This window comes from Stegastes partitus, unplaced genomic scaffold, assembly GCF_000690725.1.
Source record: "Stegastes partitus isolate 25-593 unplaced genomic scaffold, Stegastes_partitus-1.0.2 Scaffold1113, whole genome shotgun sequence".
Taxonomy (NCBI): domain Eukaryota; kingdom Metazoa; phylum Chordata; class Actinopteri; family Pomacentridae; genus Stegastes; species Stegastes partitus.
The window spans coordinates 3,240-20,412 of NW_007578844.1; the positions used below are offsets into that span (position 1 = coordinate 3,240).

The 17,173-nt window shown below is 42.2% G+C and overlaps 1 protein-coding gene across 2 annotated transcripts; it reads right to left on the reverse strand.

The window, feature by feature from the left end:
• Positions 1-485: 485 nt before the first annotated feature.
• Positions 486-16,763, reverse strand: pla2g6 (phospholipase A2, group VI (cytosolic, calcium-independent)). 2 transcript variants are annotated; one of them, XM_008296231.1, is made up of 18 exons: positions 16,709-16,763; positions 15,823-16,043; positions 14,320-14,529; positions 13,427-13,607; positions 12,812-12,999; positions 10,722-10,818; positions 10,283-10,465; positions 9,873-9,981; positions 8,661-8,777; positions 7,972-8,062; positions 7,187-7,350; positions 6,942-7,092; positions 5,810-5,946; positions 4,585-4,739; positions 4,383-4,434; positions 3,394-3,509; positions 3,167-3,240; positions 486-1,641 (listed from the first exon to the last, which is right to left on the reverse strand). In XM_008296231.1, exons 2-18 carry the CDS (start codon positions 16,035-16,037, stop codon positions 1,497-1,499), a joined length of 2,385 nt encoding a protein of 794 aa, XP_008294453.1. In that variant the 5' UTR covers positions 16,038-16,043; positions 16,709-16,763; the 3' UTR covers positions 486-1,496. The 2 variants fall into 2 exon arrangements, with proteins under 2 accessions (XP_008294453.1, XP_008294454.1); XM_008296232.1 differs by lacking the exon at positions 8,661-8,777.
• Between the last annotated feature and the right edge of the window lie 410 nt (positions 16,764-17,173).

The following is a 17,173-nucleotide window of genomic DNA, read 5'->3' on the forward strand; positions in this document are numbered from 1 at the left end:
CTTTGCTGATGAGCAGTGGTCCAGAATACCTGTCAACAGGTGCACAAGTCTGACTGAGAGTTACAGGAAACACCTGATGGCAGTGATTGGCTCAGAGGGTTGTTCAACTAGATATTAGTTCACGGGTCCCATCAGGCTTTTTTTTTATATATATTTCTGTTGAACCACAATTCAAAAGCAATGTCATGAGGTTCATTCATTTTTTATTTATTAATACTTTTGTGAATTTCAACTTATTTCAGTGACTGAAGCTGTTTTTTTCCTTCTTTAATGGGAGGCTATGAATACATTTGAGGACGACTGTAGGCTGTCTTCATGGCCAAAATGATCACAGCAGCATCATCTTAATGAATATGTTTGCCATTTATTGGTTTCTTATTTGACGACCATTCAACATATAGGCCTGTTTTATTCCTCATTATTAAAACAAAGTGGATCAGTGTGACTCAGATTAATTCAACTACAAAGAACCAAATCAGCCATGGTCAGTATTAACGTATTTTATTACCATACTAGTACACACTTCAATAATTAATCCAGATACAAAAACAGAGAAAATCATTTGTTGCCTCCTGTTAGGTTTGTGGAAGTAGCAGCAGGTCCGCTTTTCCTTTGTCCCTCAAGTAACTTTATGATTCAAGTCTATGTTCCACCACAGTTACAAGATAAATATGCACTCGAAACACTTGTACAGCAGACTGAGAGGTTTTTACAGTGTACAGTGAGAAACCAAGTTATTAACAGGTGTGAGGCTGAACATGGGGGTTAAAGTCAGTATAAATAACCTGCAAAGGCATGAAAATGTGACGTGTTGTGGCAAGAAGAAAGGAAAATGGTACAAATACGGTCCCCAGACACGTAAGGCAGAACTGGTTCATCACCACCACCATCAGTGGAGCTACAGTTTAACGCAGGTTTTCTCTGGGTTTTATTGCAGGATCCCTTCAATCGTGTGGTTTTTGGGAAACTGTGTGAAGCTCGAACGTCTTTGTGGCCGTTTGGGTGGAAAAAGAGGAACCAGTAAAGGAGAAATAAGTTTCTGTTTCCCAACACAGTGCAGAGAGGGGGAGGATAACACCGTCACAGTCAGTTTCTTGATGAATTCAGTTCATACTACTTCCTTCTATACTTCCCCTGTATTCACAGAGCGGAGAGGGGGAAGACTCTACCATCTCTCCTTCAGTGGTTTTATATACAAACAGTAAGCTTGAAAAAAAAAAAAAAAAAGAAACATGATAAGGTCACATGACGCTACATTATTTGCCTTTCAATAAGTTAAAGTAAGTCAGTGGTTTCGCGTGTCAGTTTCCAGTTACTGCTACTGGTTACACAACTGTCAGTGTAAATATGGAAGCCAGTGTGATCGAGTCAGTGTCGGTGTTTCAACAGAGCGCAGACATGAGAGCCTCCAACCAGACACACGGTTCTCTAATCTTTGTGCCCTGGTCCAAACACTTTGGACTCCTCACCAGCCTCCTTGTGGTTTTCTGGTGCTTTCAGTTGTCCAGTAGAAGCTTTGCCAGAGACTGGAGGATATCCCTCTTCTCATACAGGTACATCTGGGTTTCCCACAGCATGTCCACCAGCACCGCATCGCTCACCTCGTCCAGCATCACCTCCTGAGAGAGCTGGGGACTCAGTCTGCACACAAAAAAAAAAACCACAACGGAAACAGTGAAGAGGGACACACAGTAAAAATAGCAGAAACTCAACCAGTGTGTGAAAATCTACAGAATGGGTCTGCTTCTGCATATCAGTATTTTAGCCATTTCCTGATAATAAATTTAGATAAAAATCTACCACCCCTGTGATGCAGCTGCCTCTCTGGAGCTGTAGTCACGTTGAACAATGTCCTGCTCACAGCACGATGTGACTGATTATACATCAATAAATAATCAACTAAAAATTCCTGTTGGGGTTTGTCTTATTCTACATGTTGACAATAAGATTTTCTGTCTTACTGCAAATATATAGTTTCCAAATGTGAATACAGATAATCGGTATCATTATTGGCCCTGGGGGGGTAAAAAAAGCCAAAAAAAAAAACAAGTACTCATGTTTCATTCTCTGTGACACACCTCGATTTGTGTTTTGTCATTTCCTTTTAGGTGGTTTCCATAACTGGTTAAATAGAACGATGAACTTGTGCAACTGCATTTGTGCCCCATTGACTGTTGTAAAGCTTAATGTGAAATATGTATTGGAACTGACTGAAATCATGGCTGAACTTATAAAAACTTGTCTCAGTGTTTTACAGACTTATAGATGCACATCAATCATATGTCCACTTGACTCAGAAGCAGCTCAGGCTTAGATAAAACCAGGCTTTTCAAGCTACATGCTGCTGATTATTTAACACAAATTCAAGCTTCAAAAGGTCACTCCAGAAGGCAACTCGATGTGACATCCATGTGATGGAAAACTTGTCGTGTGATAAAACTGCAGTCGTGTATCGTTGAGATCTGGAACTTTACAGATAATACTGCTTCTGTTTCCCAGACAACTTTCCAGCGCGTCATCACCGTCACACGCAGCACATTTGGCTGCTGTCCTGTGCTCTCAGCTTCACACACGTGGACAAAATAGTTGGTACACCTCAGTTAATGAAAGAAAAACCCACAACGGTCACAGAAATAACCTGAATCTGACAAAAGCAATAATAAAGAAAAATTTAAAAGAATAAACTCATGAAACAGTTTCATGAGTTTATTCTTTTAAACAATTCTGTTGAACCGCGGTTCAAAAGCAATGTCTGACTTTCATTGGTTAATTTTCATAGAATTTTTATTTATTATTACTTTTGTCAAGTTATTTCTGTGACTGTTGTGGGTTTTTCTTTCATTAACCGAGGGCTACCAACTATTCTGTCCACGTGCGTATGAAGCACATTGACATATATCAGCCTACTTTTCATTCAGTTATAACGTCTGCTGTAACAGCTGAATGTTTACTCTCTGTGAGCCGTATCTGGTCGGCATCACTGAGCACAGCATGTTGCACAACGTGTCAGATAAACTAGTGGTTGAAAAGACCGCATGAACACTGCGATAACAAGACGGACAGCAAGACGGGGACCAAGTCAAGATGGTCAGCCAAAGTTCAGTGAGATAAAGAGATAAGGCAGAGAGCAGAGGCAGCGGGATGTGACAAGATGCAATCAGCTGACCTGTGGTAGATGGTGTCGATCATTTCACACCAGGCTCTGGCCCTGTCCACGGCACAGCCATCCGAGTCTGTACACTGGACACGTGTTTGTGGAATTAAAAAGACAAACGAAGTATTATTAGAATATTATGATTGTTTGTTATTACGAACAAAATATGAAGAAACCTGAAAGGCATTGTAAAAAGTGGAAACTGGTGGTGATTTAAACACGAGTGGCGGTGTACTCACGCAGTCCACAAGCATTTTGCCCAGCTCCTTCGCTCCTACAAAACTCTTGGCCAGCTCCAGCGGGTTGGAGGGCCGGAAAACATCCACAGAGCTCACCACCACCTGAGGAGGTTTACCTGCAGACACACGTGTTCAAAAGAAAATGATTAGTGGGACGTCGCTCACAGACCGTCAACTCAAGCTAGTTATTCACAACTTGTTAGGTAAAAGCATAACAACACAGCTGTTGAGGCTTCAACGGCACATTTAATTTGACACCAATAGTCCAGGTATCAGTATCTGGAAGGGTTTTATTTGCTAGAGTTTTGTTCTTTATAGGTTATAGTCACAGGATCAGATAATAGGATCAATTCTACATTAATGTTCAAGAAAACTAATATAGAAATTTATAGAAAATCAATCCATTATCCATACACCACTTAGTCCTCAATAGGGTCGTGGCGGGCTGGAGTCTATCCCAGCTGACTCAGGGCGAAGGCAGGTTCACCTGGACAGGTAACCAGTCCATCACAGGGCTACACTTAGAGACAGACAACCAAGCACACTCACATTCACACCTACGGACAATTTAGAATCACCAATTAACCTCAACATGGTTCTGGACTGTGGGAGGAAGCCGGAGAACCCGGAGAGAACCCACGCTGCACGGGGAGAACATGGAGACTCCACGCAGAAAGATCCCGGGTGTCCTCACTGGGACGTGAACCGGCGACCTTCTAGCTGTGAGGCAACGGTGCTAACCACTGCTCCACCTTGCAGCCCGTTTATAGAAAATATCACACATAATATGACTTCAGTTCGGCCCGACTCAATGTAACTTAAATACTTTCTTCCAGTTGTGCAGATATTGTGTACAAACAAATGACAACTAGTGAACACAGAGATGCAGGACACACAACACATTTATATCGACAAAGTAACTCTTGAGTGAATCCAGTAAAACCCACCAGAAGCATCATTTGCCATTCAGACACAGTTATGTGACCTACCTGTACCAAGGGAGACCACTATGCCCAACTTCTTGATGTTCTCCTCGTGAGACTGAAAGACAGATAAATAAATGATTCAGTGATAAGTAATGATGAATAAATGATCCAATAGAACAAATCCATATGGGTTAGCAGTTGAACGTGCACTTAATAAAAGACCAAGAGAGACATAAAACTAGATTGCGGCTGTCAGACGGCCAACCTCTGCTTTTAAGGCCTTGTTGTACTGATGGATTTCTGACATGGCGTCGAGTGTCGGGTTATTGGCCAGCAGCCCTCCATCCAGAAAGCGGCCCATTGGTCGGAAGTAGGTAGGAGCAGCGCCGCTGGAGCGGGCAGCTCTCCACACAAGCTGTTCTGATATAAAGACAAAGAACTCAGTTAGACTTCAAATTGCAGAGAACAACAAAAAACATGTTTACCAAAGCACAAATAGCACAACAGCAAACAACTCATTAATCTGAGGAGACTGGAGTGTGGAAGCATGTTTTACTTGTTGCTGTGCTATTAAAAAATCCTCAGAAGCATGTGTTCTCTATAGGACTGCATTTAAATGAACACGCTGGGGTTTGTGAGGTGCTAAAATTGAAACAGACAAGAATAAATTCCTTGGAACCCGTTTCCTTCAGAGGCTTTTTAGTCTCTGACACGTACCAGGGTTTCATCTGGGTTTACTGAGTTGAATTTCATTTTAATATAGTTTTAATTCAGTTTCTTATAACCACAGTGTAAAAAGAGACGACATTATGATGAAAACCGATAGAACAGTGGCCTTAACTCACTGATCACTATGCCTCGTTATTTCACTACTTCCCAGCAGTATTTAACAATAATTCATAATGTAAACACTGCAATCTAACCAATTAAAAGTTATTTGGTCATGTGAGGTAATTTAAGTCTTTGCTGAAATAAACACCCATTATAATGCAGTGAGCTCCCAAGCTACCGTTACTAGTGACAGTGTTTGCTACAAGTGTGATGCTCCTACAGCACAAGCCGTGACAAATGTAAGACTTTCTAATACAGTTTGTGGCTTTGAGCCATCCACACACCTTCATCTGTCACCTTCCTACGCTTTCTGGGCGGCTCCTCTGTGTATCCTACTATCAACACATCCTCATCCTCCCATCCTGTAACAACAACAGGGCTGGCGCTCAAACAACACAGCACAACCGGACTTCCTCGTCAACATTATGACACATAAACTCAGACCTAGAAACCTTCTTTTTTTAGATGTCATTGCCTGGTGCTTTGCGGTTGTTTCCTGTTCAGATTAGCTCATACCAGAAATGAATACGATTAACTGTGGGTTCCTAAAACTGCTATCTTTGGCACCATCCAGTGGTGTGATCGACATACTCCACTATCTCTCGAATACATTTGACATTCGAGGACTAGTGGGGCAACAGACGCAGTTTTTGAGGTACCTTGTGGGGTGGTGAGGGGCTTGAACGTGGCAGTGGTGGCGTACGGGGGCTCTCTGTGGACGGACGGAGGGTCGTAGTTCCTGAAGATGTGCAGCTCGCCTGGATGTCTGTCTGCCAGAACACTGGTCACCATCACCCTGTGCAGAAAGTGACGAATGAGTGGAAAGCATAACGGAGAGAGGGCAGGAGAAATATACACAGGCACTACAGCATTGGTGCTCATACAAACAAAAAGGTATGACTTGTAACTCTACCTAAGATCTAAAAATTAGCAGTTGCTCTAAATGACGAAAAAATATGTTCGTAATTTTTCAGTGTGTTGAGACCACTTGCACACGTTTCTAAGCAGCTGAGGCATTTTTTCAGAGCATTCAGGCGTGCAAAAAATTAGGACACTGCACAGGAGGGTCAACTAAGTTCAAACTTTCAACCAACCACAGTAAAGGACACTTAAAGCTTTTTAATGGCACAAACTACCTACTAGTTTATAGGAAAAACGAAAGTTTAAAAAAAAAAAAATAAAAAAAAATGTGTGCTAATGTTCTTTTGGTCCAGTAGCGCTGGCTTACACTATCAGCTATTTGATATTAGAACAGCGGTCCCCAACCACTGGGCCGTGGACCGGTACCAGGCAGTGGGTCATTTGGTACCGGGCCGCACAAAAAGAATAAAAACATCTTATTGGTTTATTTTTATTTCCATCGGAGCGTGCAGGGTGTTTTATTTTGAAAAATGACGAGCTAGTCTTCCCGTCACTTCCATCTGTGCTTGTTTCACGCACTTGACTGTCAGTTTTCACGCCAAGCCGTTAAACGAAGCCGTCAGTCTAACCGCGGCCGAAATGAACAACAAAAACAAATGTCTCCGGAGAGCTTCTTTGGAAAGTGGGAGAGATTTGATGCTAAGACAGAAGAAAAAGTAAACACATACTTAGAAAGTAAGTGTACTTGTTTAGGAAACTTTTTGATAGTAAAAACAATTATTTGTTAGGTGCGCAATGACCGGTCCGGACTGCATTAGAACATTGTACATTGCTTCTAAATATGTCTGAGGAGAGCATTTTTCAGTGATTTCCTTTTCTTTTTGCTTTGCTACCCCTTGCGTCGGGCCAACTGTTGGTGTGAACAGCTACCTGGGGAATTGGACGTCTGTCATTTTGGTGTTCTCTCCGAATTCTTTCTTCAAGAAGTCCTCCAGCGGCGCCGATTCGTAGGGTCTCGACCCTTTGAACACCTGCTCCTTCATCCTAAAGTACAGGCAGCGCAAGTACTCCATGGACTTACCTGCACATGGAAGAAGCATTAGTACTGTGCTGATTGTTTGTACGTCACAAAAAATGCCGTGGAGAGGAAAAGGAGACCAAAAAAAAAAACGCACCGTGGATTATAGCGAGGGCCAAGATGCCCCCAGTGCTCGTGCCAGCGACCCAGTCGAAGAGCTCTCTGGTGGGTCTGCCGGCCTCTCTCTCCAGAGCGATCAACATCTGGATCAGCACCAGGCCTTTGATACCTCCACCGTCCAGGCACAGCAGTCGGTCCATCCTACAGGAGACGAAACAAAGAGTAAATCAGACCACATACAGACATTTGTGCACTTAAGGCAGAAAGTCAAATAAAATAAATCAGGTTTGTTCCAAAAATGAATGTTATGAAGAGGAGGGATGAATCTTTACACGACACAGGTTTGTAAGGATTCTCTTTGGATGCTACCCTTAAATTAAAAGATGTAACACCGTCGGCACCTCAAAATTACACATTTAACATAAACCTAACAAACTGTAGCTTCATAAATAGTTAAGATATGTGTAAGCGCTACATCTGCTAAAAGCATCAACTCAAGCCTGAAACACAAATTAATTTAATTCAATATGTAGCAGCCTGATGACTACTGGACCACTTCATTCCTTTTCATACGAACCACCAGCTCAGACTGAACTGCCGTCCCTTTTTATACGACCACAGATTTTATCATTGGTGGCAAACGAAAGCAGTCCTTCTGATTTAAGTACTTTATGCACATTTCTTTTGGCACTGAATTAAAAAGCAAAACAAAATTAAAGAAAAATATGTAAATCAGGTTTTGAGGAAAAATTACTCAAAGCATGGCATTTTTTTCTAGGGGTCTGTTCCTTCCTAATAATATCCACTCATTCCCCTACTCACTTCTTTTTCTCCATTTTGTGGCCATCCACTTCAGACGTGCCTTTGCTCATTGCACTCATTGCAGCGCCCACATACATGATGTCCTGAAACCCTGTAAGCCAGCAACAACAACAGCTATCGGTACTGGACCAACACATGATGACATCAAATTTGTCCACAAGGAATAGAAAATGGAAAGGAGCCCGTTCTCAGCAAGCCACCTGGGAGCTCTAACAGGTGTATGTAGGTATGTAAAAGTGACATTTACACATCATTACACTATCATCATAGCCACCCTCTGCCACATAAAAACACGTTGACAGACGTGGCAATGCTCTCTCACCACCTTATTTTTGGCATCAAGATTAAATTACACATTGCAGCTCAGGTCTCGTGGAAAACTCTGATCTTGTTGGGTCGTTAACATTGGTCTAATTTTAATTTTTCCCACAACATTTTGGCAGCGCTCTGAAAACAGGTTAGTCCGCTGAAGGTTAGTCAGTAGAACCTAGACTAAGACAGAACACTAGAACCCCGTTTTATGTTAAGATGATCCTTAACAGTATCACACATATAAAACAATGTAAAAGAGAATAATGTAGAGTGATGGAAATTGAGGAAAAGAACTCCCCAGTACGCTTTCAGGTGGAAGAAACACTGAAACAAGAGATGGGCGACGGCGAGGCGGAGGAGAGGGACGGCGGTGTTACCTATGCCTTCAGGCTTGGCCTTGTTGAAGACGGGAGGAGGACTGCCAGGGGAGGGAGGGAGGCAACGCTGCACTCCTACACTACACAGCATGTCCAGCAGTATCTTTCTATTAGGACCTTTCATGTTAACACACACACACACACACACACACGAGCAAGGCAACGTGTTGGACATGCACACACACGACGTAAACAGCAGAGAGAAAGAAGAGACAGATACAAATGGATGGATAGCAGAGAGAGAGAGAGAGAAAGAAAGCAAGAACATAAGCGAGCTGTTAGCGATTATCATGCATCTTCAAAATCAATAAGTAACAGCAAACTCAATTTACCGCCCTTTCTGCTTCGGAGTATCAAGTCAGTGGTTTTCTGCAAACATCAGATCTGCTCAAGCAATAATTTTGTATTGACAGTACGAGTAGGTCCAAGACAGGAATGACTACGTTCAGGTCCCTAATAAGCAATCAAAGTGACATTTGAAGATGTTCAGGCCTTTAAAATGCAGTTCTTTCTAAAAGGTGCATCATAAAATCATTGTCTTCTATCAGCTGCATGTAATATATTCAGTTTGGCTCAGTCTTGGGCAAAAATGAAATACAAATGAATCTAACGTGCTCCATTCTGGTGGGATTTTTCTCACTAACACAGAAGAATAGAAGAAGGACGAAGCTTCAATGCACCTGAATTTCTCCTCCAAGACTGGTGGGCCTAGCTTCTCATGATGTTACAGTGAGTGGTGAAAACAAATTTTAAAAAAAGAAAGTGAAAGGACGTCTACACCGACAAACATTTTTAGCTTTGGTATATGAAATATTTTTAAATGTCACATACAGTAGACCCTCTGAGGATCAGTTAAGTCTGATCTTGTCTTACACTGTGTGGCCTAAAGAGTCAAAAAGCGATTATTAACAACAAGATTTCATATACTGACTAATTAAGTGAAGATGGCATGATGTTTAGCATTTTGGACATTCTAAAATTCACTCATGTTCATGCATAATGTTTACTACCTATGGTGGGGCACATGCTTTTAATAAAACTGATGAGATCAAGCAGGTTTGTTAGGTCAGGCACATTGAGTTCTGATTTAATTGTCTGAAGCGAGGCTGGTTTTTAAATGTCTTATTTAGCTCCTGCACACCTCCTCGTGTCAGAAACTCTCTTCTCCTCACAGTATAAAGCGCTGTCAGCATCCCCTCCTCTCCCGCTTACCTTTGCTGGTGCGGGCAGCGATGAGTCCAGGTGTTTCTCCCAGGTCGTTGTGGATCTCCACATCAGCTCCAAACACAATCAGAGCTTTGATCAACTCTATGTGGTCCATCTAAGAAACAGAGTTGGAATATATGTGGATAAGTATTCCTTTAAAAACACATCTAATAAAGATCTTGTCACATTATCAATCTGTAACATGTAATACATTCAGTGATTCATCTTTTTAATACATCTATTTCCATTTTGAAGTAGCTGCATCATAGCTGTGTTTTCATTAAGAAAACCTGAACGATGCAGCTCTCATTATAAAAGAAACAAGAATATTTTCGATTCAAGAAACATCCGTCCCCTGTGCTGTGTTGCAACCTCTGCGAGACCATCATCCTCATCTCTCTATCTTGTACACACACCTTCATCGCTAGGTGGAGGGCTGTGTTCCCGTCCTGACCCTTCAGGTTGGCATTCGCCCCGTGGGTGAGCAGCACCATGGCCGCCTCAAAGCGCCCCCTCTTGGTCAAAATGTGGAGGGCGCTCTCTCCGGTCTTACTGAGGTAGTTCACCGCACAGCCATGCTCCAGCAGCAGACGACACATCTGGCACCAAAGATAGAAAACACAAAGTCAGACTTTGACGATCTGCAAATCACTCTATCACAGACGTGTACATTTGAGAGACCAGAACTCCCACAGCTACACCAACTACAGGCAAACCACCACTGTCCATGTGATGATTCACCGCAGCTTCACAAAGTGCACTTTACAAGAGATATGTGATCACAAAGCAAAAAGGACATTTAAGCAGCTCATTATGAATTTCTATCCACAAAACACATGATGTAATATCTGTCACCTCAGCGGTTTTGGACCAGTGGAGAGGCGTCCCTCCATACAAAGAGTCCTCAGCATGGAGCTGTCCGGCATCTGCTTTGAGGATCTCCTCCACACAGCTGACAAACACAAAATAATAATAAAAAAAAACACATTTAATTAACTGAAGCATTTTTAAAATCTGTAAAACATTCTGCAGTTTTGTAAGCTGTCAATTTCAGCCTCTCTTTTAAAAGGCTCTGCAGCAGTGCGGTTGGTCCATACCGCACCCCCACGACTAATGACCAGACAAAAAGTAGTTCTCAAACGTAAAATTCAATTTGAATTAATTATAACAAAATAATAATAAAATTAATCATAAAATTCATATCATTTTGCCACATTAACTATCTTTGTATTATTAACAGATGTAATATCAGTCTTTACTGCGTGTTTACTAATTCTACACTTCCTGGATGCGGGGCGCCGCCACATGAGTGTGTATGTGGCTCAAAAACTTTTTATGATCATGTGACCTCGGCCCGGGCTCTGATTGGAAGCTGCAGACTTTCTCACAGGGCGCACAGCTTAGTGCGTCCTGGACCCGTCCACTTTAGCTGTTAACCAATTAATTTTGTCTTTATTTGCTTTTGTCTTCTGTGGCTGGATATCAAAACTGTCCTTTGACGTTCTTACGACTTCGCTTTCTGACGCTGTCACACAGCCTTTCCCCTCCTCTTCTACTAGAGCAGCGGTCCCCAACCACCGGGTCGCGGACCGGTACCGGGCCGTGGGTCATTTGGTACCGGGCCGCACAGATAGAATAAAAATATTTTATTGTTTTTTTTTTTATTTCCAGCGGAGTCTGCAGGGTGTTTTATTTTGAAAAATGACTAGCTCGTCTTCCCGTCACGTCCGTTTGTGTTCGTTTCCCGCACTTGACTGTCAGTTTTTATGCCCGGCTGCTAAACGAAGCCGTCAGTCAACAACAAACGTCTCTGGAGAGCTGCTTTGGAAAGTGGGAGAGACTTAATACTGAGACAGGAGAAAAAGTAAACATATTAAGCAATAAAAATTAATTTTATTCATTTATGAAACTTTTCAATAGAAAAAAAAAACTATTATTATTTGCTATGAGCGTAATGACCGGTCCGTAGAAAAATTTTTGCTTAAAACCGGTCCGTGGTGCAAAAAAGGTTGAAGACCGCTGTACTAGAGGACAGCTACTGTCGTGACGCCTAATGCATCGGCCATGCTGTCAATGGAGAGAAGACTGCTCATAGAAAAGACCACGTGTAGAATACATGTAAATGGGTTAACCTCAAACAACTCTGACATCCGAACGTCCTAGTTTATTATTTTTAAAGTCATTTCTGGTCACACCCTGTCAGAGCACACCACAGCCACCAACAGCAGCTACCACAGCCTGCTATGTGGGGCGTTCAGGGAGCATCAGTAAATCGTCTATCAATAAGAAAATGTTCAGAAACTCATATGTTTTGCCTTTGACCAGGTGGGAGGTGCAACAGAGTGTGAAACTGGATCGTACCAGTGAAAAAGTTAGTCTGGAGCCCTGAATATCCTGTAAATACTGATGAAAGTTTGATGAATGGTTTTGAAATTTAGTTCTGGTAAGTCTTAGTAATGTTAGATTATGATTAGAATATCCTCTAAAGGTAGAACATTTGCCTTCCTGTAAATAGTTGTTCCTGATGTTACTCATATTCTAATTTCTGATTTAAATAAAAGGTCATTTGCAGACTGCAGGCCCCCAACAAACACTGTCACCACCCGCCACTGCTCTACAGTTTATATTAGTTCTGCAGTTTTAGCGTCTTTAAACAAAGTGTTTGATTTCTTTACAGCATTGTCCTTAAATACTTCTACAGGTTTCCTTTGCAACGCAGACACTTCAAAGGCCCAGTAATATTCATTTCAGCAGAATGCAGATACTCTTCGTGATACATGTACCGTCAGAGTTTCACTTTTAATCAAAGCAGGTCGGGAGGTAAACCAGCGAAACTGTTCATTGTCACTGAGGAAAACACTGTCACCCTTTTAGCGCCGGTGACGCTGTTCTGCGGCCACAAAAACATCTTCAGTCTTTGTCATCATCCTCTCTCTCACACTCACCCCTTCTCGCTGTATTTCATGGCCATGTGAATGGGGTAGCCCGTCCCGCCAATGACATCACACTTGGCTCCACCCCCCAACAGGGCTTTGACGGACTCCACGCGGCCCAAACGGCAGGCCACGTGGAGCGGCGTCTCCCCGTTGTTGTTCAGCTCATTCACCCCCGAGCACAGCCGCGAGCACAGGACCTGGAGGAAACATGGACGGAAAATCAACGTTATATGCAGTTTAGAGGGTTTACATGGTTCATAACAGTAAGAAGCTCTGGAAAAATTGCAATTCTTCTGGTAGATATTGTGATTTGATTTGCGATATAATGTTTTTAAGTCAAGCTTCAGTTCAATATTCACTGTGTAATAGATTTACAACATGTAACAGAGCCTTACCACATGAGATAGCATCAAAAGCATGAATGTGTAAAACCATTAACATGACAGTTTAAATTCTGAGTCACACTTTCTGCATAAAGTATGTTTTAAACTGCAGCCTTTGCGATTTCAGCCCTACAGAGTGATGTGATGAATTGCAAAAAGTGTTGCCGTAATTTTTTGATCAGCTGGGTGGAGACGAACCCATTGTTTTCCACCAAACCTCAGTTGAAGCATTTCCTCTCACCTGGATGATGACAGGAGAGTCCTGTTTGGAGGCGCTGTGCATGGGCGTCTCTCCGTTGCGGTCTTTGATGTCGGTGCGGGCCTGGCTTTCCTCCAGCAGCTCCTTCACACAGGGCAAGTCACCTCGCTCACATGCCAGATGCAGCGGCGTCTGGCCGGATGCATCCCGAGAGTTGATCTGACTGGAAACATGAAAAGTTTATTGGATTTGTGGGAGCTCGTCACACTGAGCAACCATACAAGTACTTTTGCGTGCACATCTCAATACTTTTTCCAAGAATAAGTAAGTCTCAAAGTAATTTCCTTCCTTCTTGGTTGCTATAAGTTTATTCATATCAGTATGAAGGTTGGCTTGCAGAGCTTCTATTCTTTGGTGAGCTCATGTTATCGGGGTGTGGCAATGCAGGCCAAGCAAGGACAGTTTTGAAAATTCTTTCTGGTTTGTCCATTTGGGACATTCCAGCGTCCCAGTTCTAACATTTGGCAGCAAAACCACAAGCTTTGAAACTCAAGATAAGATAAAAGTTTGCTTTGAATTTCCTCGACATGACGTTCACGTCTCCTCATAGAGTCTTTCCCATTAAATTTCCCTGCAAAACAACTACTGAAAGCAACGTGTATTAGAAGAACTTTTTGCAAAACTTTAACAGAAACTACAGCAATTAAATGTCCACTGTGATGGATTAACTGTCTTAAGCAGCTTTCAAGCTTTTAAAACTAACTGCTGCATGGATTTTTAAAATTTTTTTCCCCTAAAAATGACATAATTTGGAAAATGGAAGAAATCATGTGAAACAAACTAAACGAATAATCAAAAAGAATAACTCCAAGATTCACAGAGACCTTTACAGTCCTCATCAGAACCACCACTAAAATCATCACGTCTCATCTTACCTCTGGACATAGTTATGTTTGAGACACTCTCTGAGGCCTGTCTCCACGGCGATATGGGCGGAGCTCCAGTCCGGGTGGCTGCGGATGCAGTCCACGATCGGCTGTGCAGTCTCGGCCTTCAGAGGAAGGGTCTCATAGAAGGGTCGGAGTTTGAGTGCGTACTGCGGGAACCAGTTCATGGCATCCTCCTCTGACACCACCTGAAAGAGTCTTCAGGCAGTGCAGTAGATACACAGTTGAATTTCACAAGAACTGTAAGAAAGAATCTAAGCTTGTGCCTAAAACTAGGAATGTATTAATACTATGTGCTAACAGTACAAGTTACAGCTTAGATAAGAATAATAAGATCAAGAAGTATTTTCCTCCACAAGGAAGGATCGTTCCAAAGAGCTTCGAGTCTCTGAGTTTATCTCAGTTTTACTTCTTGGTTACCTTGCCTTCAAAAGGTGCCTTATGTTTACTGGATGTGACTCATTGTGTGCAATTTTGCATTCAGTTGTGTTTTTTCCCGCCATGAATTGACTTTTACACCACTGATGTTCACAGTATAAATGTTTGCAATAACTGTGATAAAAGAATGCTCAGGTTATGAAAATGGCTTCAACAATTTTGCTGTAAAGAAACAACTATTCTAAGTTCTACAAGCAACTTTAACATGTTGTGAGATGTTAAACAAATATTTGCTTATAGACATCTGATATTAAGTCAGCAAAGTTCATACTGTCTGCATAGAGATGCTCCACTGATACAGAAAGAATAATAACCTCTGACAACTTCAGAGTTTGGTTTCAGTCAAGGCAAACAAACTGAAGACCTTCCTGAAGTATGGAGTGGATCTCCTAGTTTTTTTGGACTGAACTGACTGGTATTGTTTTTCTCTGAAAGGTGAAACGGCCAAAATGTTTTGTTTCTTTTGAACTGAGCTGCACTGAATAAATTAAATATCTTTAAAAAGAACTGTGTGGACATATTTTGGACTGTTTCCTGTGTCTGTGCTTATATTTTCTGTTGATGATTATATCTGAATATATGATTGGTCATGGCGATTGGGTTTTTTCTGTTCAACTGCTAGGCAATTAAGCATTTTTTTTGCTTGCATCCTTTGTGTATGATGCTTGGTGTTTTATGCAAAGAAAAAAAAATCTTACATGCCAGGAGAGAGACCTGGCTGGCACCCCTTATTTACATACTTAAAAATAAAAACCTAAAATACCTCAGCTAAACCGTCACAAGCTCCTGCTATCTTTCCTTAAGCCTGTTTTCACATCTATAGCTGAATGACTCAACAGTGACTCATTCAAAAATAATAGGCTTTACTTGAGTGAAGCTGTCCATGATCTAAACTAAATCAATGGCATAACGCTGGATGAAAGTAGTAACCACATCTGCAGAAGTTTGTATATTAAACGATAATATGTGCATCCTTAAACTAGTTTGGTGGCCGTACAACACTACAGATGACAGGCATTACACCATTCCTCACGTGATGTGATCAATACTGACCTCAGAACCACAGTCGGTGTCTCGGGACACATAAGCAGACAGTCCCATGACTGACACTGTGTGTTTTTGTACAGGACCATGCGTCCCTCTTCTTTCAGCAGGACTTTGCCTCCTCCTCCGTAGTCAGACAGCGGCACATCTCTGACCCGGTAAGGGTTGGTGAAGAGGGTTGACACCGAGGAGACGGTGTCCAACAGCTTGCCCAGGAACTGCATTGTTACCTGACAACGTACAGATTAAATAAGATCAAAGCTATCTCCAGCACAGTGTCTGTGATCTCAGCAGGGCTGCACATGTAGTAACGTTTCCCTCTTTGGCAGCTCTGTTTGCTCTGCCACAGGATTGCTGTCAACATTAATGAATGATTCATCCTTCCCCCGGGACAGGATGTAACCAATCAGGAGGAGCAACAAGTGTAATATCCCAGATAATACATATTATGGCTGCTGACAGCATCTGATTTGCGGCTAGATAAGTGGAATAACGACCTGCACTATCAAAAACATCTTACTGTGAGGTTTAGATTATTAATGCCATCCTCTTGGTATTACCAGCAGGGCTAAGGTTAGCTGTAAACTCCCCGCTTCCTATTACTTCTTCTAGCCATGAAAGCTGACTGTAACTGGGGCTCATTTAAATGAAGAAGTGGCTCCAGTCATGCAGCTCACGAGTCCAAAGTTGGGAAGAATCGATTTGACATGATACCAAAGCTAAACCGCGGAGGCAGCACGCACTGTCACTGAAACACGCCTTTAGTTGGTGTTTTTAAAACAAAGACCTCAAACCATCCTGAGCACATACACCACAGCTAGTTAGCCCCTTGCCAACCGCAGCTAATCGCATTAAAGCGTATAAAACCCGGTGGCTGCCGTGTGTTCATGCTTACCTGCTAGCTGCTGTCTGCGCTCACCGCCTGACTTCTGACACATACATCAACAACCGCGGCTCTGCAACCACGCTTGCTGCTTAGTCGTGATTGACGGTCAGCTCAACCAATCCGAGCTCAGGGAGGAGAGGCGTGCTAGGTGGAGAAGGCGGGGCTTAACACATAGAGGATGCTCGGCTTCTCTTCAAGCTGGAAAGTCCCACACGACCTCTAAGAACCCAAACTATGACCCTCAAACACTACCAGAACCTTTTAAAAAAAACTTAACAGAAATAGTATTTGAGAAAAAAAATGTAGAGAAGTTCCTTTTTTTTTTTTTTAATGGCACAAGGCTGTATAAGGAATATACAAAGATAAAACACATCAGGTGTCTGGTTAAGCGACTTACATGCTACAAACAGTGATCAGCCATACTGCATAAAAACTATACTAAATGTGTCTGCATGGTTCAGTGATGCTGCATAA

Bases quoted from the DNA above. Each gene is read 5' to 3' on its own strand.
- pla2g6 (XM_008296231.1), bottom strand. From the start codon at position 16,037: ATGCAGTTCCTGGGCAAGCTGTTGGACACCGTCTCCTCGGTGTCAACC. The intron at 10,819-12,811 runs GTGAGTGTGAGA...TGTGTTTGTCAG, and splicing joins ATGAAATACAGCGAGAAGGG to CTGTGTGGAGGAGATCCTCA. The intron at 4,435-4,584 runs GTTGGCCGTCTG...TCTGTCTTTCAG, and splicing joins ACAAGGCCTTAAAAGCAGAG to TCTCACGAGGAGAACATCAA.